This window comes from Oryzias latipes, chromosome 17 (assembly GCF_053564925.1).
Source record: "Oryzias latipes strain Hd-rR chromosome 17, Olatipes_Hd-rR_3.1".
NCBI classification, from domain to species: Eukaryota; Metazoa; Chordata; class Actinopteri; order Beloniformes; family Adrianichthyidae; genus Oryzias; species Oryzias latipes.
This window is the reverse complement of record NC_136253.1, coordinates 14,439,485-14,460,052: the sequence shown is the minus strand read 5'-3', so window position 1 is coordinate 14,460,052 and position 20,568 is coordinate 14,439,485. Positions and strand designations below refer to the sequence as shown.

The 20,568-nt window shown below is 40.7% G+C and overlaps 3 protein-coding genes across 3 annotated transcripts; 2 read left to right on the top strand and 1 right to left on the bottom strand.

Annotated features, from left to right (window-relative positions):
* Window positions 1-52: 52 nt before the first annotated feature.
* On the bottom strand, window positions 53-2,303 carry LOC101166988 (corticoliberin). The gene is made up of 2 exons (XM_011486228.4): window positions 2,175-2,303; window positions 53-874 (listed from the first exon to the last, which is right to left on the bottom strand). Exon 2 carries the CDS (start codon window positions 864-866, stop codon window positions 435-437), a length of 432 nt encoding a protein of 143 aa, XP_011484530.1. The 5' UTR covers window positions 867-874; window positions 2,175-2,303; the 3' UTR covers window positions 53-434.
* A 3,041-nt stretch (window positions 2,304-5,344) lies between these two features.
* On the top strand, window positions 5,345-11,813 carry adhfe1 (alcohol dehydrogenase iron containing 1). Its single transcript, XM_004078763.4, has 14 exons — window positions 5,345-5,499; window positions 6,018-6,055; window positions 6,189-6,238; window positions 6,668-6,721; window positions 6,903-7,057; window positions 7,430-7,626; window positions 7,709-7,786; window positions 8,022-8,127; window positions 8,954-9,106; window positions 9,739-9,837; window positions 9,946-10,024; window positions 10,143-10,239; window positions 11,198-11,355; window positions 11,438-11,813. Exons 1-14 carry the CDS (start codon window positions 5,447-5,449, stop codon window positions 11,519-11,521), a joined length of 1,401 nt encoding a protein of 466 aa, XP_004078811.1. The 5' UTR covers window positions 5,345-5,446; the 3' UTR covers window positions 11,522-11,813.
* A 1,023-nt stretch (window positions 11,814-12,836) lies between these two features.
* On the top strand, window positions 12,837-19,980 carry LOC144986924 (uncharacterized). Its single transcript, XM_078935690.1, has 5 exons — window positions 12,837-13,008; window positions 14,395-14,432; window positions 17,751-17,924; window positions 19,266-19,360; window positions 19,636-19,980. Exons 1-5 carry the CDS (start codon window positions 12,942-12,944, stop codon window positions 19,850-19,852), a joined length of 591 nt encoding a protein of 196 aa, XP_078791816.1. The 5' UTR covers window positions 12,837-12,941; the 3' UTR covers window positions 19,853-19,980.
* Window positions 19,981-20,568: the final 588 nt, after the last annotated feature.

Here is a 20,568-nt window from a genome sequence, read left to right as displayed (position 1 = left end):
ATCTAATTAAAGAAAACTATAAATTATGAGAAAAAAACTACTCGGATTTCAAAAGAAAAGCTTTTATTTTGACGGTTTTAATGCATGAAATCAGAAAAAAGTCATCTAAATGATAGAATAAAGGTATGTGTTACCTGGAGGACTGTTCTCAACGACTCCATTGACTTGGTGTATGTGTCATGACTTTTCTTATATCAAAATCCTTTTTCAAAGATTTTTTCTTAATTATACACAAAAAAACGTGTTAAATCACAAAAGTGAAGCTTTTCTTAAACATTTTTATGATCACTTGAGACAATCTAAATTTGCTGGAATGGCATTTTCTTGGAATTTTTTCTTTGGTTTGTGAAACTTAAAGGACGTGTGTGTTCATGAACATCAGTTGCAGCTGCAGCCTTTCTGCAGGGTGAACGTCCAGCTCAGACAGGAGGAGGTCATTTTCCAAAGAACTCCATCATCCTGCGGTTGTTGTCGGCCTGCTGGACCATTTTTTCAGCCCGGGCCATCTCCAGAACCTCTCTGAGCAGGTGGAAGGTCAAATCCAGAGAGATGGAAGGCTCTTCGGACCTCTTCTCCTTTTCCTCGCCGTCCTCTTCCAGCTGCTGCTGCTCCACCTGCTCTGCCCGGGTCTGCAGGAGGTGCTGTGAGAGCTGCAGCAGAGCTCGGTTCACTGTTGAGGAGGAGGAGGAGGGCGAGGATGGATCTGGAGCTGTGCCTCCCCCACCCAGCCAGAAGGAAAACTCCTCGCCAAGGCGGAGGAGCAGCGGTTTGGTTCGTCTTAGGGGGTCCACAGAAGGTCGGCCTACAGCGGTGTGTGAGGGGACGATGCCAAGTAGAACTGCAAGGAGCAGCACTTTCACCTTCATCTCACAGCCTACAGAAGGAAGAGGAGCGACCAATGAGAGAGATCGCTGTGAGACTCCTGAAGATGGGTGGATGTTGAAGCCTGTCTGTGCGCAGAAGAGTGTCATCGATGCAAAAGCTCAAAACCTACCAAGAAATTAGTCTAATTACAGACATTTTAAGGCTTCCATTTGATAAAAGACCCAAAAACTTTACAAGGACAGCTTTTGATGAGTTCAATGACTTGTTTTAAAATGACATATCTCAAATGTAACATTTTTTTCAGTTGTTCTAGAAGTTCTTCCACTGGTTTTACTTTTGTTTAAATAGCAGATTTCTTGATTCAATTTGTTTGATAAAAAATAGGCAACAATATGGATATGCTTTCTTTAGTCAAATGCTACATGTTACATCACTGAGTCCCCTGGTTTGTTTTTTGTTGTTTTCATGCCAAACGCATCTGATTAGAAGCCTGCATTGTGTGCATGTGTGGCCGTCTGCACCCCCCCACCTCACACACGCACACACTTTTAACAGTTCAGTTTCTTGCTTTTTAGAAGTTTCACAGAACAGCAGCACAAAAATGTCACCATAACTGCTCCGTCTTCTTCAGTGGTTCAGATGATCCCTCAGGACTGATGTCTGCATAAACTGCAGAGGATTCCTCAACACAAACTGCAGCTGCACAAACCATGAATTCTCACATTACTTTTGTCCATCTTTCAAATCTAAATTTCAGACACCTTCAAAATCCTGAAAAGCAAACTAAATCATCTTTCCTCCAAAATGCGTCATCTATATTGTTTAAAGGCTTGAGTACATCACACTCACAACTGGTCTCTGATTGATTTTAAGGACAGAATTCTTCAAGATGATGAGTCAAAAACACATCAGGATGTGTTTAATTTTAACTTTTACATTTACAGAATGTACATATAAACTACATGTAAAATCTAACAATTGCTCTGCTATAAATGCCTAAAAGTATTTCAGTTTGAATGTGCTTTAGTTACACTTATCCACATAAGGGAATTTATTATTCTTCCAATTTAAGTTATGATCAACCTAATGTGAAATCCTAATTTTACATAGAATATTGATTTGAACTATTTCAATGATTTTTTGTATTATTGCTGTTTTATCCTGATTGTTTCTGTCTATGTGTCTCCTGTAACTCCTTTTATTTCTCTTTCTAGAAAGGTCTTGCATTTGTCCAAGGCAACATTGAAATTTAGAACTTTTTCTTAATCTGTCTTACCTGAAAAAATAAAGGTTAATTAAAATCAAATAAAATAAAAGACAGTTGTTCTTTGATGCAGGTGGACGTCTACCTGGACGTGAGCTGAGTGTCGCCTCCTCTTCAGTTTCTGCAGCAGGTAAGCGGCTCACTGTCTCCCACCAGGTGAAGCTCCTTTCTGTGTCTCCTCAGTCTGACTTAAACGCTCCGCCTCTTCAGGTTTTATACCTGCCAGAAATTGAAGAGCAAAAATGCTCTCTCTGCACATGCTCAGATGCCTTATGAGGAAGGTGAGGAAGGAGAGCCACAAGTCATGAAGTTTAAGAGTTTATTTGACAGAAATAATATGCATCAACCTTATGAGGTCCAGAACATTCTCATCATCTTCATCACTTCTTGTTTCATGAAGGGTAGAGTGAGGCAGCTGCAATGATTTTCAAAATAAAATTCCTGCAGTTTGCATGCTGCTCCTTTGACAAAAATGTTAGTTGACTTCCTGTTGGAAGGAGGGGGTGGGAAAGCATCTCTGTGAAGACAATGAAGATGATGGTGACGTGACCTTTCCATAGACCGGCTAAATGACCTTCAGCTCCACAGGCATCTTCATAAGTTCATACAGTTTTATTCTTAGATCCATGATATTAGATCCAAAAAATCTGTTATATGTGAGAAGCAGTGAGTCAACAGCTTTTGAACCAGTTTACTAACTTTATGAAAGTATTTAACTGTTTATGATTACTTTTATGAAATCTGAAGTAATTTGCACTATTAAATTCTCTTCTAGTGTTTCTATTATGTTCGGCACTCAAAATCATTAATGTGGTTTCTAATAATTCAATCATTTTGTGTTCAAACATTCATTATCTCAAGAGACTTCTTGAACTTCTGCTTTTGATCACGGTTGTTATTTTTGTAACATTGAATCTGGTTGATACGCATTAAAAGGAATCAGAACAGTTTAAAAAAACTCAAAAACCTTTGAAAAAGTAGAATTTACATGTACATGTACTCAGCTTGAACAATAAAGTGTTATTGTTAGTGTTATGATATATAAAATGTAAAGACCATTTTTGACCATGTCAAAGATTAAAATGGGTTTTTATTTATTTATTTGTCTATTTATTTATAACTTGTCCTGTCCAACAGCTCAGCGAACAGATCAGAGCTGAAGGTCTCTCGTGTTGGAAAGATTTCAACGTTGCAATAGGGGTTTATGGATCTTCAGACAAGCAAAGTGCATATTTGTATAAACCCCTTTTGTATTTGAGGCTAAGCTTTATTTATAATAATTATGTTTATATGCATTCCTTATTGGACCAGACGGAAAAAAGGGAGAGAATGGGATGTATGGGGGTAAGAGTTTAAGATGGGGAAGATAAAGGGTGGGGGGTACAGTCAATAGTACAGAGTCATAACATCAGTGTCACAAGTACATTGCATGACTTAATCCTCTCATACACACACTGATACACACCAACAAATAGTACTAATGCACTACTTTACAGATTCTTAGTATATTCATAGAAGACTCACAGGGGACACCGGCTGAGTTTCTATTTATAGCGTGTTCAGAAGTTGTGCTGTTTGAAGCGTTGTGGCACTATTGAAGTTTTTTTTCCAAGAATTCTGGACTAGTCTTTAAGCTTTTCGGCATCCTCCATTTAATTTGGTTCTTCTTCCTGTTTTTTTGTGAATTTCTGTATGAATGATCTTATTCAAATGTTTTTGCCTCTTCTAGCTACTGCTGCTCCACTCGGGTCTGCAGGAGGATAAAAGCTTGTTAATTAAATTTGTTTGGGTTCAGACATAGTTGATAATTTTTTTCTCCATTAAAATGTATCAGGGAACAGAGAAGGTTGATTGGATAAGAAATATGTTTTAATTTGTTCAGAAAATTGCATTTTTGTCAATTATTTTTGGTGATGTTTCACTTTACTCTAAAGCTTTACAGTCTGAGAAGAAGAAAAGAACAACTTGTGACAATGTTCAAAGGTGTGGGGTTGGGGTCCACTCATTCTGGTGATCTCAGAGATTTTGGAGTTATCACAGCTTGTTCTTGGTGCATCACTTTAGTCAAACAGTCATTTCAACGTCTGTAGTTAAAGACAAATGTTTTCCTTCCTACTGACAGTCAGCTGTCAGCACTGTCAGCTGACCTCATTTTTGGTCAGTCTCATCAGTTTATTGTTGGAGTTCTGCACCCAGGGTTACACGGAAATAATGACCTTTATGGGTCACATCCACACCAAAAAAAGTCAACTGGTCTACTTCTTTGGTCCAGATCAAATGCAGACTTTATATTTTTTATTGATTACATTCATGTCCAAATTGCAAATGGACCAAAATTTGTTGACAAAAGCTTAAATGTGACAATGGCTCCATGCCAAGAAATCATAAGGGCAGGATTACACACTTAATACAATGACTTTTTAAATGCAACCATGATCAGCAGCTAAACAAAGCACAAAATAGAAGAGTTAACCTATATTTTAAAATGGTCTAAAGAAGTCAGAAATCTCTTCATTGATCTCAAGCTTATAATGCAGGTGACTTTCATAAGATCCTGGTAAAATAACTAACTCAAGAATTCTCTCCTTTATGAACAAAGCAATGCTGTGTCACAAAAATGCAGATGAGTTAAGATGGTTACTGCAATTCCTGCTGCGTGGACCTCATCATTTAATTTATCAACCCAGCCTCTTTCTGTCTGCTGGAGTCTCTTGTTAATTAGATGTTTTCTAACAACTCAGCATGAATCTCAATTAAACTCAGTCTGTTTGAGTTCAAAACATAAAAAGCTGAACAGAAACAAAGCAAAGACTTTGGATGTATCAGAGGAGAGCGGCACAGATTTGTTTAAAGGTCGATGAGTCTCCCTGCATGGCGATGAGGGTTATGTTTACTGTCATGTTTACTGAAGTGCAGATCAACAGGAAGTGTGCACCTGTAAACGTCTGTGACCTTTGATGCTTTAGATCCTCACAAATCTAAAAATATCTCTTCTTTTAGAAGAAAACTTTGAATATAAAACATTTGTGCACGTTTGAACAAAACAGGGGCTTCCAGCGATCAGATGATAAATGGAAAATAATTAATAAATAGTCTTAATTTAGTTTCAACACATCCAAATGTGTTCTCAAAACACATTTTATTTGTTATTTTACTGTAATCTTATATATTGATTAGCTATATTTATTTACTAATATTTGTTTTTTAAGTTTTTCTTTGTCATGCTGTCAGCAGAGGTTTGCACTTTTATTTTGTAGAGCTGATTCCTCACTTCCGTTAGAGCTTTATTATGAAAAGCAGTGGCAGATTCAGCACCTTGACCTTCTTTGATTTAATCGGATCGAACAGGGTTCGTACATGGCGGGTCGTGATCGGATCGTTCACCTGCTCAGACAGCTCGAGCGTGCGGCGTAAGTCCGACCCACATGGCGGTTCCGGTACCGGGCATTCCCGTTTGTACGTACTCTGCTAAAAACCCGTGAGGGAAGGGGTAAGGTTCGGCAAGGGGCCGCTGGAGCAAGACGGGTTTTGATGTTCTGAGGTTCTGTAGAAAATCGGCGCTCTCAAACAACTTGTTCTGGATTCACAGATGTTTGTGCACGAGAGTAACTGTTTACAACAACAGAGGTCACGTGACAATGGACGGGCAAGCCTCATCTTTAAGTATTGGGTTTATTTTTAGCTCTTTTATGGCTATCTGGACTTTATCGACTCAGATTGTGAATAGACTTCCGGTTTTTGACCCAGTTCAGACCTGAGTCCAGACCAAAACTGAACCCCGGACTGTAGGTCTCTCCAACCTGCAGTTCTGAAGCTAAATTATTATAAAAATAAAAGATCTTTTAGAGATCTCTGTTTGTAGATGAGCATAAAGCTTCCAGCTGTTTTAGCTTTTTCTCTCTCTCTCTCTTTCTGTATTTGTGTGCAGGTGCAGATGTCCTGCTCACTCCAACACCTTCCACCAAGGTACATACATGCTGCCCACTTAGTTCATTCATACATTAATGTATGAATATTTTGTTGTTGATTTACTTGCTGGTTGGAGTCAGATCATTAGATTCATCTCAGACAAAACTTCCTTCATGAATTTTCTTTCCAGGCGCTGGAGCTGCAGGCTGCACCGCCAGGACCACCGATTATGCCTTTGAGGTACTTCTTCAAGTCTAAAATGTTCTTCATGAGGCACAGATAAAGCAGACGTCTCAGCCTTAGAGTTTGGGGGTAACACAGTAGATGTCACCAGCAACACCTAACTACCACACGCTCTCTGTTGTGCTGTACATCTATAACCATTTATGTGATCACCTTGGATCAGCTGATTTTGTTTCTGAGAACAGTGGTACAAGCCTCTTTTCTCTATGGCAGAATGAGCTGTTGCAAAGTGTTGCATATCAGTGCAAGGCTGCTGTTTTCTGCTTTAAAGTCTGCTGGAATTATGTTAATTATGTTAAACGGTTGAAGAGTTACGGCAGTGGAAGAATGTCAACACTAGAACCAAAGCTCTGCTGTTGAAGGGTTAACCAGCTAGTTTGATTGTTTGGGAACCTTTACTGATTATCTCTAACAACTTTCTGTCAGATGGCGAGTTCCAACATTCGGTATGGACCAGGAGTCAGCAAGGAGATCGGCATGGTAACCGCAGCTCACCTTCATGACCGTCATCAGCCTCAGCAAAAACCCAGAGCGTCACACCACCAGTCACTGAATGTTCTCTGAATGTTTACCAGCCAAATTTCCTTGTCAGAACCCTGTTTTCTCTTGCAGCTGGTTCATGTTTCAAAACAGATTTGGGATTTTGTTCCTGTTTTTCCAGGACCTCCAGAACCTCGGCGCTCGGAACGTTTGTCTGATGACAGACAGGAACTTGTCGCTTCTCCCTCCTGTGAAGGCTGTTCTGGAGTCCCTGGCCAAGAACGGAGTCAACTTCAAGGTGTACGACAACGTGCGTGTGGAACCCACAGACTCCAGGTGAGCCGACCCACGTGACTGCTGGACAGGAACTCATGCTGACGCGAGAAGAGACCGAAATGTACTGAGCTGATTGGTGACACCTGGATTAATTAAATATGTATCAATCATTGGCATAACAATGTTCATTTTGTTGAGCTATAGTTTTTTATTGGTTAAAAAGTTAGGGTTCAAGCACAGAGCCCTGTGGTACACCACTACAGTCTCTGATTAAAAAAAAAAAGTCTCATCATATACGTGAAAAAACTGGAATAAAAAAAACTAGCATGACGTAAATTCTGTAATATCACTAACTCCTCTGTGTCAGGAGTTCAGGGGTCAGTTTTTCAGGATGTTTTTGGGTAAGTTCACTGAATCTCCTCTGTGCTGCAGCTTTAAAGACGCCATTGCGTTTGCCAAAAAGGGCTCGTTTGACGTGTTTGTGGCGGTGGGTGGCGGGTCGGTAATTGACACCTGTAAAGCGGCCAACCTGTACGCCTGTCACCCTGAAGCTGACTTCCTGGACTTTGTTAATGCTCCGATTGGCAAAGGGAAGCCCATCAGGAATCCACTGAAGCCGCTCATCGCAGGTACGTCCTGTCATCATGGAGAATAACAGGTTTTTTTTATGAATCTGTCCACCGAATCCATCTCTGTTTTTTTTTTGTCCAGTTCCAACAACTGCTGGCACTGGGAGTGAGACCACTGGAGTCGCCATCTTTGACTATGAACCCTTGAAGGCTAAAACAGGTGAGATGAAGTTACTATCAGCTAAAATGTGGTCAATCACAGTGAAGGATGGATAACTGAAGTCTCTGAAAGGCTGGAAGAGGATCCTTATGGTGATGAAGACTGATCTGCATCTTCAGTTTAATGAGAGTTGAATCGGAGCTTCAAATACTTTCATTTAAAACAAGTGTGTCTTTTTGATGAACGTGTGACATCACTGTTTCACTCAGAGCTGTGATTGGCTGTCTTTGCTCAGGCATTGCCAGTAGGGCCATCAGACCCATGCTGGGCATTGTGGACCCGACCCATACTCTGAGCATGCCTGAGAGGGTGGCGGCCAACAGCGGCTTCGACGTGCTCTGGTCTGTCTCCACCTTTCATGGTTTTAATGTTTAAAAATCTGTGTTTTTGTGTGTTTGAGGTCCTCTGCTTTCACGAGCATGTTCATCTACCCTGACAGCAGGTGGCGATAAATAACCTAAATGTTCACCCTGTCAATTCCTCCATTATGGTAGTAAAACTCTATGTGTGGTACCAAATACTTAACTTTAAAGATGCAGAACTCTTAACTGGATAATTCCTATATAGAATTATTTTTCTCTGAAATAGGAAGTCACTGCGGGGATTTGTTTAGTGTTTAAGGTATTAGGGTTCTGTGCTCACTCAACAACTGGTTCCTCACAATATTTTGAAACTTAAATGCTTTGCCTCAATTCTGGACCTGAACATTGAGGTCCACTTGCAATTCTGTAGGGTAATAATAGTGAGAGCAGGAGAATATTCATAGGTTTTCTAAAATAAGCAAAATCTGTTGTATTCAAAAAGATGACACCGTAGAAACTTTGTTTAGCATTCCAAGTTAAATAAGAATTTCTTTTTTTTTATTGTTTAAATATTTCTGTTTGATTCCAGGGATGCAGAACTGCATCCGTGTTTCCTTGTTTTTATCACGATTAACTATGCTTTCTTAGAGGGAGCTTCTAAGTATAAACAGAAGTGGTCCCATTTCAATACCCTGTGTTACACCACAACTTTCTCAAATTTGTTTTAAAACACAAGATGAACACAAACCAGATCAAATCTAAAGCAGAACCCTTTGATCCAGATTCAAAGCATGATGGTTGGATGGGGTCATAAATGTGTCATAAATGTCAAAGGTCCAACACTCATGTTCTCTGTGTCTATCAGTCACGCTCTGGAGTCATATACCGCCCTGCCTTACGACCAGAGAAGCCCCTGCCCCTCCAACCCAATCCTACGCCCCGCCTACCAGGGCAGCAACCCAATCAGTGATGTCTGGTCCCGCCACGCCCTCCATGTGGTAGCCAAGTACATGAAACGGTAATCTTTTATTTTCTGTTTAATCATTTCCAGTTCTCACTCAGTGCTCACTGCTTCTTCAGAACTCAAAGGTCACTAAAAAACCTGCAGAACATGAAGCCAGAATGATGAAGTTCATGTTTCATGTCTACATTCAGGCAGAGCTGCTTTAACATAAAACTCCCCTTTAAAACTTTTTGGTTTTAACCAGCACTGAACTCAACTGGAACCAGAACCCGTGTCATATTAGTTAAAAAGACTTGAACAGATGTGATGGTGAGAATTTCATGAGATCCAAAGAGGATGTCTGTGGACCTGCACTGAGACCAGAACTGGACTTAAACATATTTGAACCATTTTTAACTTGCAAAGGTCCAAACACTTGCAGAGCTGAAAGAGATATTTTTAAAGGTCACATTCAAAACAAACAGATCTGTGAAGACTAATCTGTTCATCTTTAGGAGGATTTACACGTAAAAATGTATGGAGATCATCCTTTTTTGTAGTTCAGTCTTTATTTTTTCTGTGAATTTGAAATGTAAAGTAATGCCAAGTAAAATCTTCTATTTTGAAAAAGAAAATCAGCAACATTGATGACCTGCTTCGTGGGAAAGCTCCTGGTGTTGTGTGATTGTCTGATTGATTGTCCTCAGAGCTGTTCGTGACCCAGAGGACCTGGAGGCCCGGTCCAGTATGCACCTGGCCAGTGTGTTTGCTGGGATCGGCTTTGGAAATGCTGGAGTCCATTTGTGGTGACGACCAATAGTTGTGCAGCTTCAGCATTTTTCTGCAGACTCACTTTCAGACTGGGCTTTGGTTCGGTTCTGTTTCACAAAGCTGCTGTCCTCTGCTCTCCGCAGCCATGGCATGTCATACCCCATCGCAGGAAACGTCAAGACTCACACAGCCAAAGGCTACTGTGTGGAGCACCCCCTAGTGGTGAGCAGCGATCCTGGAACACGGCACACACTCGCCATTAAGTCCATGCAGTTCACCTAAGACAGTTTCCGTTCAAAGTTCTGGTTTTGATCAACCGCGTGTTCTTGTGTGTTCTCAGCCTCATGGACTTTCTGTCGTCCTCACGTCTCCTGCTGTCTTCAGCTTTACTGCCCCCATGTGCCCAGAGCGCCACCTGGAGGCTGCAGAGATTCTTGGTACCTGAAGGCCTCACAGCTCACACACATCAGCCCGGGGCATTAACAGTGAACGGGGTTACATGAGAGCGGAGGACACTGATGACAGAGATCCCATTTAATTACAGTTATACCATGGTCTGGGTGAATACTCGATTCTGATTGGCTGCTGGGTGTGCATTAAAAAGTGATAATGCACAGTGATAACGCATGCCTAAAAAAGAAGTTCCAGTTACATAACTTAAATGTTCTGTATCACTGCGCTGGCTGCTTTAAAACAAACTTTTACGTCATCATCGGGACAAAAACAAGCGGTAAGAGGTGAATTCTCTCTGATCGGATGCTTTATCTAACCCATCGTGACGATCAGCATAGATATTACTTTGCCACTGCAGTCGAGATCGGAGGTCGTTACAACACGCTCCTCCGCAAGACGCAACAAATAGTCTGCTTTTTGCTAAAAAAGAGATTCAAATCGAAACAATAACAAGAATAAAGTACTAAAAACTGGTTGAATATTCTTTTGAGTGACCATGGTATAAGCGGGTTAATGATCTTTGAATTATGTATTATCAGCATTAACGCTTCGCGTCGGACGGTTCAGGCTTCTACATCGTTCGTTAATTTCTGATAATGCACACTTCGTCGTCTATTAACCCTCACAATAGAAGTCTTCATGTGGCTCCAGCATAAACATTTGTCCTCTTACTTTGTTAAAGGGGCAAAAACGCATCCTTTCAAAGGTAGATCATTTGGCATTATTATAGGCATGAAAGATTTAGAGGCAACCTCCTATAACAATTCCAAGATTCTTACCCTGTCTGTACTAAAGACGAGGCAGAGCATTGGAATCAAACTGCCTGTGGGATGTGCCACCATGACCTGTCTGTAGCATTTTGTGGTGCATTTAAGGAAGTAGGTCTGGTGCATTTAATAGTGGGGCTTTCAGGTGTCATAAAGGCCTCTGTGGTGTGTTCAGGTGCAGATGTGCAGCAGGTGAAGCGTCAGGATGCAGGCGCCAGTCTGGCTGACACACTCCGTCAGTTCCTGTCAGACCTGCATGTTGAAGATGGACTCGGCGCCGTGGGGTACAGCAAAGACGACATCCCGGCTCTGGTGAAGGGGACCCTGCCTCAGGTGAGTGCCCTGCAGAGAACAGCCTCCACCTGCAAAGTTGTGCTGCTCTGGTGTTTTATCTCTTTTTTTTTTTCCTCCTCAGGAGCGCGTCACTAAACTTTCTCCTAGAAAGCACACAGAAGAGGACCTGAGCCAGCTTTTTGAAGCCTCCATGAAGCTCTACTGACCTGGCAGCTGACCAAAGACTTCTCTGATGACTTTAACAAAGAGACAGTGTTCGTGAACTCAGAAGGTTCATTAGTTCTGATATATGAAAGAGCAGAAACTGCGGCATTTTCATGTGTGAGGTACTGTGCAATGTCTTGAGATGCAGTACCTGCTGGTGACTTCAGGGTTCAGCATCAGTTAAAACTGGCTGAACTAAAAGGAAAAATCTGTCCTTTGATTTTTTTTAACTGATGAAAATTGTGACTTTGGCATAGAATTGCTAATTTATAAATAAACTTTACTAAATCATTTTTGAGCATGGGATCTTTTCACAATAGTAGCTTCATTTTCTGATAAAAAAAATATTAGAAACTTGTGTTTCGGTGAATAAAATCATTCATTTTAAAGCAAAGATTAAGCATTCATGAGTGTTCACATGTACAAATCTAAATAAAAAACAGATTATTGTAAACTGACTGAAATGTAGAACCATAACATTTCCAGTTAAAGGACAAAGATGAAAGACTGTGGAGTTTTTCCTCACCTAGCATCTGTTTTTATCAACAAAAACTTTACAGAGGGGATTTGACCATGCAAAAAGAACTGGAAACAAAATCACAAAAAAAAAAACACATTTGTAAAGCACATTCATTAATTTTTACATTGATTTCATGGTAAAAAAATATTTAGAACACATTTTTTGGCATTTTACATTTACTAAAAAAGTAAGTAAAATTTTAAATAATGTTCTGGTCTTTTTTGTTATTATGACCAGGTTCAAAAAATTTGCCTTGCAGTTTTGTTGAATTAATTTAACCTTGGAGGTGTTGCAGTCAGTTTGACCAGCAGGGGGCAGCCCTCACAAAAGTGGGACCATACTGGGTTTACAGCGTTTCTCGGAACGCTTGCTTCTTTAATCTGTTAATCTGGTTTAATCTGATTCATTAAGAAACGTTACATAAACCTGATCTGACTGCCTCCCTGAAAGCGTTGTTCAGTTTACCTGAGCTCACCTGTGAGATAGACTTCACAACTACTGAGCATGTGCAAAAATGGACCTGCAGCCATGAGAAATCATCACATCAGTTTTTAGTAATCATTGGTTTTCTGCAGAGTAAAGCTACCGTGCACTTGCATACGTGCACATGCACACAGACGTGCACAAAATGTCCTGTACACTAAAGGCAAAGAAATCAGGTTGATTTATGTTAAAAACTGAAGCTTTCAGGTTTCCCATCCACATCACTGAATTTTTTAAAACAAGAAAATTCAGTAATCCTTGTATTTTAGCTCTGATCTGGCAGTTTTAAATCATAACATTGTAGTGATTGAGTCATCACTTCTACTTTTGCTCTGTCTGTCTACATGCGTGTCAGTGTGCGCATGGGATTATCCCTGCAGGTATTTAAACTCACCGTCCCTCTAAGAGAAAGCCCATCATGCAGCAGATCTACAGACAGAGAGACGAACAGCTGGAGGTCTACACCACCGTCTTCTCTCCACGAGGTGAGACTCACAAACACACTGTCTCACACCTTCTGGTATTACAGATCAGTCAGACTGATCAGGGCGATGCTGCGGTTGACCTCTGATTGAAGGGTGCAGGTTCAGTTCCCACCCTGCCTATCAATTTGTTGAAGGGTCCTTGGGTAAGACACTGAATCTAATATTGGTCAGTGCTTTCGCCTCAAAGCGAGATGACTTCAAATCTTGGCTGGGACCATTTTTCTATGAGGAGTTTGCATGTTCTCCCGGTGCATGCATGTGTTTTCTCCAGGCACCACAGCTTCATCCCACTGTCCAAAAAAATGCTTCGTGGGTTCATTGGTTACTCTAAATTGTCTCTAGGTGTGCGTGTGTGATTGTGTGGGGGGATGATTCTGGGAACCTGTTCAGGGTGTACCCCACCCTCACCCAGCAGGACAAGCACAAGGAATCCAGTGACCCCGAAAGGGGTAGAAGAAAACGAATGGGTGACTGAATAATCCTTGAATATTTCAGGATTTCCTTCTCTATGGATAGTATTAACGGCCCAAAAGCTAAAGATATGTATTTGAATATTGATCTTTCAGGCAAAAATAGTTAATGAATGTGAATTTCTAACCACGCCCACAAGGACAGACAAAATCTTCTGCCTTGTATTTTCACGTCATTCATAACAGATTCACCAAGTTTAAAGTTGGCAAGGCAACATTTGCAGACCAGAAGGTTTTGGTAAAATTGGTTTAAAATGATCAACCTCCTGTTGTTTTTGGAGGTCGGGGGCCTTTAAACAAACCTAAAAACTTTTCGTTCTTCTCTGCCAAAAACAAAATCATGAAGTGCTTCCACAAATACTTTAGCTGTTGAACTGTCAATGTTTGCACAGGATTTTTTTTATATTCTGCATTTAAAATCATTCCCCCCCATCATGTTTAGATTATAACTACACTGAATTTACGAAATCGCCCTGTGATCATCAACATTTTTTTGCTGAGCCACTATACAGTTTGTTTAATGGAACCAGACCCCGAGAGCCCCTACACTCTAAGAAAAAATATAACCCAACCCAACCAAGTCTGCATGTTCTCCAAGAGCATGCATGGGTTTTCTTCGGGGACCCTGGCTTCCTCCCACAGTCCAAAAGCGTGCTTCACAGGCTGATTGGTTACTCTAAATTGTCTATAGGTGTGCATTTGTGAGAGTGTGGGAGAGATTGTGTGCCCTGCGACAGACTGGCGACCTGTCCAGGGTGTCCCCTGCCTTCACCCAGCAGTAGCTGGGACAGGATCTGGCAACTCCGTGACCCTGAAAAGGATACAGCGGGTTAGGAAAATGGATGGATGGAGTTTGTGTTGTTATTGTTGGCCAATATCATTACCGTAATATGTTTCTATATTTGTGTTTTTCTAGTCTGGAGGAACTGGAAAGGACATGTGGATACTCAGAAGGTAAAACCTGCTTCCTGACACAAACACCCACAGAGAAACACAAGCTCACACACAAAAATACCAACACACAGATACAGCTGCATTACTGCTCTCTGGGATGGCATAACTCATGGGCCATTACTACAGATTTTACCGGGTTACCTTTTTGCTGTTTTGGAGTCTGAACTCTCCACTGAGCAGCTGGATAGCTCATTTGTAAGTGCAGGACTGACACACGGGAAACTCCCCGGATGAGCTATGGGTTTCATCCAGTGTGGGTCCTTGTGGAAGACCCTTTATGCTACTGCCTAAATATGTAGCTACAAAGGGAAGAACGGACACAAACTTCTTCTCCCTCACTGTGTGGGAGGATCATTTGAGGAAGTTGGGAGAATATCCATTTTAATTTAAAACAACTTTTTATGAGAAATGATGGAATCAGGGTCTGATGTGACACAAGTCTCGCTGTTCACTTTACTGGTACTTAAAAAGCCTGAACTCTCTACAGGAAGTCTGAGCTGATTGCATCTTCTGGCAAGCAAAGGAAACATGTCAAGCAGAAGTCCAGCTATCTTTGATAACAGCCCTGTGGGTCACTGCCATATTTAAAATCTCAAACCACCTGGAAGTTGCTTCATGGCTCATTTCTATCTGGACGGGGGAGGCTTTTCTCCCAGCTTTCCGTCTTTTCTAATGAAGCTATTTAATCTGTCTGAAGATGTCAGGTGTTCTTGCTTTCATGCAGTTGTTCTGTCAGCTGGAGTGGACTCGGTCATGGATGCAGTAGCTGGAGCAGAGATTGACAACCTTTGTCCCCTTGACAGTTTCCTCCAGCTCATTCAGGAGAACAATCTGATTTTCCTAGAGTACTTAAACGCTATAACCGTTCCAAAGAGATGTACCAAACTGACAAATCCCTCCACGAACAGCTACTTCATCGTGGGGGAAGGATTTGAACGCTTCTCTGAACTGAGATTACAGACTTGTGTCACCTGGTTCTGGTGAACAGAAGGGAAAAGCTGAACGTTCTAACACGATACCCAGATACCCAGAACCTTCTTTCTGGAGCTCCATCTCCTGCAGGAGCATCTTGAGGGTCAGCTGCAGTGAGTAATGGGTTCAGGGTGAAGATGAGGTCCGGATGACGTTTGATTTCTGTGAGTCAAGTCTGCATGTGAACACTCAAACATTCAAACCTTAAAATGTTAAGAAATGTGAGAAATGAGACGTTCAGGAAGCTCTTTCTGCAGGAACATCAGATCCAGACCTTGTTTCAGGGTGTACATCAGAACCAGGTTTAGAGGTCTGGCAAATGACTTAATCAGTGTTACATCACTGTGACCTCTGACCTCTAAGTATTTACAGCCTGCTGAGCAGATTACACAGCACTCACACTAGCACACACACACATACACACACACACATGGAGCGCAAACAATGAATCAACATTTTCTTGAAAGTCTTGTTTAATTTATTTTGATAAACATTATGTTTTTTTATTTTATTTTATTTTAAAGGGCAAAGTTAGCTTCAGCCACAAACTGATTTAAAAAATAATAAAGAATCACCCAAAAATAACATTTTTAAAATGCTAAAGATAAAGTTATTTAGGATTCATAAAAAGTTAAAATTGTCCTTTAATTTCACTTGCATTTCTATTTTTTTTGTCATTTTAAATTGCTGAGGCAGTATGACACACAAGAGCCAAAGTGTAGAGTTTACAAAAAGAGCACATAACTGCAGGGTGTAAGATGCTGGCAGGTAAAGCATACATGGAGCGCCACAATCAAGTGGCTGGAATAATATACAGGAACATGTGTGCAGAATATGGACTGGAAACCCCAAGGTCAAAATGGGAAACACCTCCGAAGGTGGTAGAGAATGAGAGGGCAAAGATCCTGTGGGACTTCCAGATCCAGACTGATAGGATGATAATGGCGAACCAACCAGACATTGTAGTGGTGGATAAAGAACAGAGGAAAGCCGTTGCGGTGGATGTGGCAGTGCCAAGCGATGAGAACATCAGGAAGAAGGAACATGAGAAACTGGAGAAATACCAGAGACTCAGAGAAGAACTGCAGAAAGCATGGAAAGTGAAGGTGATGGTGGTGCCAGTGGTAATTAGAGCACTCGGGGCTGTAACCCCCAAGCTGGAGGAGTGGCTACAACAGATACATGGAAAGACCTCAGACCTCTCAGTCCAGAAAAGCGCAGTGCTAGGAACAGCTGAGATACTGCAGGACCCTCAAGCTCCCAGGCCTCTGGTGTAGGAGCCTTGTAGACATTCAAACCGCAGTTGGCAATTTAGTTGTGGATGTGCAAACAGGATCTGTCCATCATCAGACAACAACAGCTGAATATTTTCACACAAAATGTTGGGGACCCATAAGAAGACCCAACAACTATGATTTGACTGAGAGAGAAAAAAATGTGGCAAAGAAAAGTCTTGAAGCGTAAATTAAATCTATTAAACTGGAACTAAGGGAATGATGATCCTTTCAGCACTAAGTATCAAGCATAGTGGTGGAACACTGGTCATGTGGGGGCTCGTTGCAGCCACAGGACAGTCATGGAGTGGACATAAACTTCTCTGAAATCTGATTGCAAATATTTCTATATCAGTAATGAGACATAAATTAAAAATTAAAGAATTGAAAAATAAAAATAGTTCATGTTCCCACAAGCTTCTGGAGCAGAATCATACTGCACTTTTTGTGACTTCTTTAAGTAAAAAAAAAATACAGATGTGCTATTCTTCTTCTGTGGTTGGATTTACTGCCTTTTCAGAGCTAGCAGTGCTCAGCTGGAGCTTCTTTCTGTTGTGACTGCAGGCCTATGACATTTAAAAGTATAAATGTATTTGTTAAAGAGACTTTAATTGATGAATGACATGAGAGCTCTGATCTTCAGTCTGGACAAGCATGTCCTCTTTTTCAGGCGCGAAAGCATCCACGCACACACCACACGCTTCCACAACAGCTTCTTTCTTCCCAGCAGCAATCAGAATGCTGGCTCAGGACAACAGAGAGGGAAGACTGAACTGAATCATATGACATGCCATCCAGCTAGCACACTAAATGCAATAAACAATTAACTCCACATTTGCAATAATTCTTCTGAATAGATCGGGACGCTGCAATATTCATTTTTACTCATAATTATAATTTATACTTTTGTACTTTTGTTGTCTAATTTTACTTTTTTTAATTTATTTTTACATTTTTGTCTTTTCTATATTTACCCTGACATGAGAGATGCCAAAGAAAAATTCCGATGTACTGCTTGTGCAAACAGCAATAAAACCTTGAATCTTGAAAAACCTTGAATCCTCTCTTTCAGTGGCAGGTGGTGGAAGTCCGGATCGAGTACCGCTCTCAGTGGCCAAAGGAGCTGGACCTGAACCAGGGAGACCTGATCCAGGTTCTGTTTAAGGAGGATGAGACCTGGTGGTTCGGACGCTTGATGAACGGAGATGAGGGTTACTTCCCAGTCGCATGTGTGGAGCTGCTGCAGGTAAAACAGATGTGTAACCGGAGATTTGGCTGCAGCAATCCTTACAAGTTACTTTCTTTGAAGGATTAACACCTCAGAAAGCTCTTAATCTGACTGGACCTGAATGAATGTAAACACTGAAGGATTTCTGTCTATTTGGATTTAAGATGCTTTACAGCTTGAAAAAGATCCTCAGTTCTCAGTTTTCAGTTATTTTTGATGAGGATTTGGTGGAGAATTCTGCATCATTTCTTAATTTAAGGAATTTAAATTAAATCTTTAACAAAAAAATGGACATCTCTAAATGTTTAAAAAAAATCAGAATAGAAAGAATATAAAGTGTGGTCTAAAATTATTTAAATTCTTTTAAACCAGCATCATCACCTGTTGTAAGTTTCCAAATATGTTACAGTGTTGTGAAATTATTTACATTTATTTAATTCGGGTGTTTCTGTGAAATCTCATAAAAAAAATGTTATCGGTCATTAAATAAGTGACATTTTTTCATGTCAAAACTCTTCAAAATTGTTTTTGTTTGTATTTGGACTTTCAGGTATTTTCTGATGATTCATTCTCCAACTATTATCAGCTCAGATTTGTTTAGATTTAAGCTGTTTTTTTTTTAAAATACATATTATTTCTTTACATTTTTTTGTCTTTTACTCTTTGGTTTGTGTCTGAAGTGACCCAAACCAGAATTCACCCGCAAATAAACCAGAATTCTCTTAATTTCCTCTTTTTTCAATTAAACTTTAGCTTTCAAAAGTAAATGTAAACACATAAAGTTTAATCACAAGGTTCTGTTTACTTTTCTGATATATTTAAATATTTTCTAATAACAGGAGATCTTTGAGGTTCTGATGTAAATTTAGAATCAATCAACTTGCAGCTCTTTTTCAGGCCTTGCTTGAAGGATCTAACAGAACAGAACCATATTTACAACATTTCTGTTCTGGAGAACTCAAACAGAACCAGGGTGACCCATTAAAAGAGTTTTAAGATTTAACATACAAACATTTGTTAACTGGTTGGTTTGTCATAACCTGTGACTTCTGCTAAATTCAGCATTGATCTTCTCTGACCTAAGTTTAGGTTTTTAGCATGTTAATTACAGTAAAATGAAGCGTGAAATTTGGCAGGGGGGTAGTCCCCATGGACGGACTCTACTCTTATTTACTATTTTCCCACCCAATTGCCATTTTGCCTGAAATTGCTCAGAACCATCTGAGTGACATCAGAGATCCTGTGTCTGGTGAATAAATACCTGTGGTTTCTGTTTTGAGAGGATAAAATAGAGTGGAAATGAAGCCAGCAGCTGATTGGCTAACAGCAGGCTGTGATGTAATTGTATTTGTTCTACAGGACAAAGACTCATCCAGGGCCACACCCACTCTGCTTAGGAGGGGGTCAGTGCCAGCCATTATGGAAACAACTCGCCTCCCCTGTGGCTGCACCAGGTACTTTAGAACCTGGGTCACCAAAGCCATGTGGAGTTTTAGAGGTTTCACATGACACGAACCAAATCAATATCTCTTAAGCTTCCTGCCAGATTGATGATAACAAAGAAATTGTTATTTTGGGGGAGGGGCATTTTATGTCTTTTTCCGCTGCTGCTGTTTGTTGGTTCAGTTTTACCACATAGTCACATACCTCTATGAGACAACAGAACATTTTGAGAGTTTTTTGAAGCAGAACCAGATTCCGTGTTCTGATCCAGTCCTGTGTGTTGCAGCGGTCATAACACTCCAAAGATGCTGAGGAAGAACAGTGTTCAACGGCAGCTCAGCAGGCCCCCCGTGAGGGCTGAACCCGGAACATCAGCGGCCCCCCAGCGATCGCACAGCCTCCTCCAAAGAGTTCTCTCCAAGTCCAGGAGGAAGAGCTGTCCACACATACCTCAGTCCAACATGGACACCAGCTCTGACAATGTTGGCTTCCAGCCAGATTAGGGTGGATTTGTGAACTTGTGCCAGGTCACAAAAAACCAGGTCAAGTTTAGCTTTAAATGTTCTATTTTTTAATTCTTCATTGACCTGGAATCTTGAAAGTAACAAAAGTCTCCACTGTTATGACAAAGTCAATCTCAGAATTGAAGATCCAGGTTTCCTTTAAGTCTCTAGAGAACACTCAAGAATGGAGGTCTCAGACAAGCTCCTCAGGTCCTCGATCATATCAAGCTGAGCAGAGACTCAAGTCAGGCTCATTACAATATAATGCGAGCTGTTTGGATGCTCCTTTAACTGATCTGTGATGATCTTGGAATCTTTCTACATCGTTTTTGTTGTATTTGTGGGGATGAAGTCTACTGCTGGGGAGTGGGGTCACAAAGGAGAAAACACAACCCAAGTTAAATCAGACATTTTTAATGTGGCACTTTGTACGTCTTCATAGTAAAGGTTATCATAAACTTTTGTAACCCTTGTGCTATCTTAGATGACCCCACCCTTACATTGGCGTGTTCTCCCTACCATGACAAAGGTGGATAAAGGTGGAAAGATTTCATGTAATCCATGGACACCAGTGAAGATCACAAATCATTGAACAAAAAAGGTTCAGGGCACTGTCTAGTGGGTCTAGATGACCCAACTCCAACAACCAATGTTAAAGTGCCTAAGATAGTACAAGGGTTACTTATAAATAAATGAATAAAATGAATGTTTTCATT

What these genes read in the sequence shown, in the direction of transcription:
- LOC101166988 (XM_011486228.4), bottom strand. Translation starts at nt 866, where the DNA reads ATGAAGGTGAAAGTGCTGCTCCTTGCAGTTCTACTTGGCATCGTCCCC.
- adhfe1 (XM_004078763.4), top strand. Translation starts at nt 5,447, where the DNA reads ATGGCGGGTCGTGATCGGATCGTTCACCTGCTCAGACAGCTCGAGCGT. An exon ending in GTAGCCAAGTACATGAAACG is followed by an intron (nt 9,107 to 9,738) that starts GTAATCTTTTAT and finishes GATTGTCCTCAG; the next exon opens with AGCTGTTCGTGACCCAGAGG. An exon ending in AATGCTGGAGTCCATTTGTG is followed by an intron (nt 9,838 to 9,945) that starts GTGACGACCAAT and finishes TGCTCTCCGCAG; the next exon opens with CCATGGCATGTCATACCCCA.
- LOC144986924 (XM_078935690.1), top strand. Translation starts at nt 12,942, where the DNA reads ATGCAGCAGATCTACAGACAGAGAGACGAACAGCTGGAGGTCTACACC. An exon ending in CACCGTCTTCTCTCCACGAG is followed by an intron (nt 13,009 to 14,394) that starts GTGAGACTCACA and finishes GTGTTTTTCTAG; the next exon opens with TCTGGAGGAACTGGAAAGGA. An exon ending in GACATGTGGATACTCAGAAG is followed by an intron (nt 14,433 to 17,750) that starts GTAAAACCTGCT and finishes CCTCTCTTTCAG; the next exon opens with TGGCAGGTGGTGGAAGTCCG.